At 37.7% G+C, this 5,122-nt stretch overlaps 1 protein-coding gene across 3 annotated transcripts; it reads left to right on the top strand.

Annotated features, from left to right (window-relative positions):
* Positions 1-511: 511 nt before the first annotated feature.
* On the top strand, positions 512-4,534 carry LOC132295333 (replication factor C subunit 1). 3 transcript variants are annotated; one of them, XR_009478441.1, is made up of 5 exons: positions 512-1,608; positions 1,703-1,852; positions 2,783-2,968; positions 3,516-3,692; positions 4,280-4,534. XR_009478441.1 is itself a non-coding variant. In XM_059793556.1 (4 exons), exons 1-4 carry the CDS (start codon positions 568-570, stop codon positions 3,594-3,596), a joined length of 1,458 nt encoding a protein of 485 aa, XP_059649539.1. In that variant the 5' UTR covers positions 512-567; the 3' UTR covers positions 3,597-3,909. The 3 variants fall into 3 exon arrangements, 1 of the variants encoding a protein (XP_059649539.1); XR_009478442.1 differs by lacking the exon at positions 4,280-4,534 and adding an exon at positions 4,007-4,262; XM_059793556.1 differs by lacking the exon at positions 4,280-4,534 and having other exon boundaries at positions 3,516-3,909.
* The last annotated feature ends 588 nt before the right edge of the window (positions 4,535-5,122 follow it).

Raw genomic sequence — 5,122 nt, 5'->3', positions numbered from 1 at the left:
TATTAAAGAAGGTGAAGGTTGATCTGAGGGTGTGTTTTAGAAAGTGAGAATTGTTTTAAGATGAGTTCGGATAAAAGGAGGAAATATGGTAATTGGTTGGGGAAAGAAACGGGTCGGTTAAAATAGCAATATTATTTAATTAAATATATAGATATATAATTAAAAAAATGATATTTTTGTCAGTTTTGGCTTCTAAGTAATGAATTATCCTTATCGGAAATATTTTCAATTTTTACTAGTATTTTTTAATCATATTTTTTCAAAAATGGACCCTTCTAGGATTTTTACAATTTTATGTTACATGTTATGACCTGCGTTATTTGTCATTTTAAAAACATTAATTAAAAAATAAAAAATTATATAAAAAAAAATTTTAGTTCAATTTTACGACAAACTTGTTAAACTCAGTTATAGATATGCACATTTTTTATATAATAAGTGTCATTTTATTTTTTTCATTAAACCCTAACAAAAATAAGCTTAAATTATCTGTAAATTAATTCCTCTTTATCTTCCTTAAGCTGCATATATGCACACATACCACAGTGCTCCGATTCAGCCTCCGCCATGAGACGAAGTTTGGTGAATCTTCAAAACCCAACACTCCCTTATCGACAAACCCTAATCCCAGCCTCAGCCTACTCCACCTCTGGCGGCGCTGGTGGCGGAGGAGGCGGCGGCAGAGGTCGGGGACGAGGCTCCTCTTCATTTCCCCCCACCTCTCACTTCACTCCCCGCACCCCAGGAAAGACCGAGTCCGACGATCCCAACACAGACGAGTCGCCCGAAAGCAACTTCTCCGCCGGAATCGGTCGTGGTCATGGCCGTGGTAAACCCCTCCCTTCAACTCCGATTCTTCCATCATTTTCTTCATTCGTGTCGAACGTGAGAGGTACTGGTCGAGGCCGAGTCACAAGCCCACAGCAATCCGATCCACGTCCACCAGAACCAGAACAATCTGGACCCAAGAAACCCATCTTCTTCCGCAGAGAAGACGCATCCGATTCGACACCCAAAGCCCCAATTCGCGATCTGGGTCGAAACCCAGAAGAGAGTGATCTCCCTTCGGGCATCTTGTCGGTGTTAGCCGATGCCGGTGCCGGCCGCGGCAAGCCCGAGAAACCGGCGGATTCCGGCGAGAAGGTGAAGGTGGAAAACCGGCATCTCCGAGCCAGGCCACCAGGACAGGGACCCACTAGGGAGAGAGGTGCGAGTGTTGCGACTGAGAAGACCAGTGATTTGCCGAAGTTGAGCCGCGAGGAGGCGGTGAAGAAGGCGATGGGAATACTGTCGAAGGGGGGCGGCGGGGACAACAGAGGGGAAGAAGGCGGAAGGGGAAGAGGGTCTGGAGGGAGAGGTTCTCGCGGCGGCCGAGGAAGGGGAAGAGGGTTTAGAGATAGAGGGGACAGAAGAAGTCGAGCTCGGGATGAGGAGGAGATGATCATCGACGACGATGATGTTGACGACGGCGCTGATGAAATATTGGCTAAGCGGATTGGTCCCGAGAATATGAGTAAATTGGTGGAAGATTTCGAAGAATTGAGCTACACAGTATTGCCTTCTCCTGCTGATGATGCATATTTGGATGCGATGAACACCAATTATATGGTAAATTATCTTAATTTAATTCTGATTAGTAGTTGAATGATCAGTTGTATATGGTATGCGGCCACTGAGTTTTATATGTAATTTGATGTTGCAGATAGAGTGTGAACCAGAGTACTTGATGGAGGAATTCGGAACCAATCCCAATATTGATGAGAAGCCTCCGATTCCTCTTCGTGATGCTCTTGAGAAGATGAAGCCATTCTTGATGGCTTACGAAGGAATTCAAAGTCAAGAAGAGTGGGAGGTAATGCCAACATGCTCTTTTGTTATTAGTTGGTTTAGTATTATTGCATGCTCTCTTGTTATTAGTTGGTTTAGTATTATTGTGTGTATTGAACCTCCATTTTACATACCTACTCTATTGTCCATGTTGTGTGCAAACTGTCCAGAATGTGGGTTATGTATCAACCCCCAATTTGAATCAAACCGTTCAACAAACGACAGGAAATACCCTATCCCTTGAAACGAATGAATAAAGTCAGCCCAGCCCCTATCGGATGGCCGGGATAACTTACTCGAATGAAGATCGGCTATTTGTTTTCTTTAAAAAAAAATTTCCCCTGTTATACTTATGTCATCCCTAATATTTTTTTATATAAGAGTTCAAGGTAAGTGATACACTATCTTTTCAATATTTAAAAAATATTAGCTCATCCTTTTAGCCTTTAATCACCAATCACTGGTTATGTTTTAGTGTTCTTATGGCCCTTTTTTTTTTTTTTTTTGTAATTTTCAAGTTTGTGTCTTTTTGTCTTCAAGTTATCCTGTTAGGATTTCTAACTGAGGACATCGTTCATTACTTCTCAGTTCTCTCTAAATGTTTTGTTTTTATGTTTGAAACTGCATTTGTACCCTTTACAATCAGAATATCTATTATAAAAAAAGTACAACTTCATCTCGCCGAATTAAGTTTTGATTCACAACTCTTGGTCTACCATTTTTAGTATATAGCCAGTTCTGTATCTTCCATCTGACTGTTCCTTTTAAGATATGGTCCATCATTGTATTTTGAAGCCTAGTTGATGTTGTATCAATGGAAAACACCCTGGTCAGTTCCTCCCTTATTCTGAACCTAATTAGTTGTGCTTAAATTTTGATATTTAATCTGTATCAGTTATTTTTTATACTTTGTCATTTAGCCATTGCTGGTGACATTACCTTTTCACTTTATCAGGAAGCCATTAAAGAAACTATGGAGAAAGTCCCTATTATAAAAGAGATTGTGGATCATTATAGTGGACCTGACAGAGTAACTGCAAAGAGACAAGAGGAAGAGCTGGAAAGAGTCGCAAAAACTCTTCCTGAACGTGCTCCTGCTTCTGTAAAGCGGTTTACAGATCGTGCTGTTCTTTCTCTCAAGGTTGGCATTTTTACTAAGGATTTATGTTTTTACCTTAACCTTATACCTAACCAGTCTTTAACTGAGTACCACTTTAATTATGCTAAATTTTAGTCTTCTCATCAGCAGTAGTTTGCTTATGAACCTTGGGCCTGATTTGTGGGATCCGCTGGATCTTTATGACTATCTGATATCTTCCATGGGTCCACCTCAAAGATCAGTGACATAGGCTCTTTGTGTGAAATCGATGATGCAAATTTGCATCACGATTAGAACTTCTCCTAGCTTTATTCTAACCTACAGAAACATTGCTTGGAAAATGTTTGAATACAAAATAATGTAGTTGAGTCCCCCCCCCCCCCCCCCCCAAAAAAAAAAAAGTAATAATAATAACAAAAAGATATAGTGTGTAAAAGCAAGAAAGTAAGCTTTGTTCTAATTTTGAAGAGACTGTTGGAAGTTGGAACACCAAGATACCCCTTCTGAAATTGCCTCCATTTTTTTTGCAAACTTCACTCTTTTATACAGAAATACTTTTCTTATTTCTCTTACAAATTATATAATGCAGAGCAACCCAGGATGGGGATTTGATAAGAAATGCCAATTCATGGATAAGCTTGTGTGGGAGGTCTCACAGCATTATAAATAAGCACGTTGTGTCATCTTGCTAATCAAACCGAGTGAAAAGCATATTCACTACTTACATCATTCAGGATTATCACAAGGGATAGCAGTGAGCTACTAGGTATGATGACAGCATTACTTAATTTTTCCCTTCTTGACTAATGAGAGATTGTTTTTTGTATTATCTCATTTTTAGGATTTTGTGGGGGCTTTTAAAATCTTGTAATAATTTTTTACTTTATAATTGTCTTGCTATATCTGATGAACCTGCTGAATCATTGCCATCCATATGAGTTTTTTTTATTTATTTATACAAGCAGCATGGCTTATTTGATTCACTGTTGAAATTTCCGGGAACACACCATGCTCCTTTATATTTCCTGTTTGAAAGTGATTTCTTGAAATTAATCGTCTTTTACTCATTTGAGTTTTTAGGGACTTTGGGAGTTAGTCTTCAGTTTGATTCACATCTTCAATGACTGACGGAGGCCTGAACTTTTTAATATTGGCTAGTACTCTCAAGCGTTTTTATTCTCGTTATGATTGCAAGCCTGTAGAGTGTAGACACTAAAAATTTCTGATCAAGAAACCTACATTGTTGTTTCAAGCTAGTGTCATAGTTCTTGTTTAGTCATTTTGGAGACTAGCTGCATCATATAGCCCAATTATTATGTGGGAACTAAGCATTGTATGAAAATACTTGAACAGGATCTGTTCTATAGGCTTGTACCTCTGCATCCTTGATTACTGAGGAGACAGGAACCCCCGTCTGGTGTCTGAACTGGTTCATGTTCTTGGACCATCAGAGCAGTCGAGTATCTTTCTAATCCCAATCCTTTTTCTTATAAAAAAAAAAAAAAAAATTGTATGAAAATACGAAAGAATCGTAGCATGGTGTTTGGTATCACCAGTATTTGTAAATAATTCTTTTTTCATATTAGTTTTAATTTTTAATTTTTTAAAGTTTAATATTGTGAAAGAGGCCCTTTCTTGTTAGGGACCTAATTTACTATTCTTCTGATGTGTTTTAGCTCATTTTGCTTTTGGAGGCTCTTAAAGGTATATAGCCTGAATACTTTTCTCAGAAGAGATAATAGTCATTCTAGTACAATGGTTGGTTGTGTAGATAGAGCTTAGCATATGAATTTTAACATTTTGTCGGGTGAACATAGTTTGCATGTGGCCTAGAAGAAAATGGAAAAAATATATATCCATGTGGTTCACTGGTCAGGTAATTTATATATATATATATATATATATATATATATTTTAAACCTTGGCAAGAAAATTACATGCCCACTTTTTGTCTATAGAGACCCGAGCTCTCAACCTCCTTCTTTGGAAGGTGAGAAAGAACCGTTGCAAGGAGTGATATAGCTTAATGTTTTCCCTGTATCTAACTTTAAGCATTTTGTACAAAAACACTAGTAATACTTTGTAGAAAGTATTCATGATTTAAGTAATGTTTAGCATTATTTTTGTATACAAAATTGTTTAATGTAACATTATTCAAGAATAGTCGCATTTTTAAAATTAAAAAAAAAAAAAAAA

The sequence above is a fragment of the Cornus florida genome, unplaced genomic scaffold (genome assembly GCF_030987335.1).
Source record: "Cornus florida cultivar Cherokee Brave unplaced genomic scaffold, ASM3098733v1 CherokeeBrave_3.0.0_Hap2_Chr02, whole genome shotgun sequence".
Taxonomy (NCBI): Eukaryota; Viridiplantae; Streptophyta; class Magnoliopsida; order Cornales; family Cornaceae; genus Cornus; species Cornus florida.
Note: the sequence above shows the minus strand (reverse complement) of the source record. Positions and strands in the feature narration are given on the sequence as shown.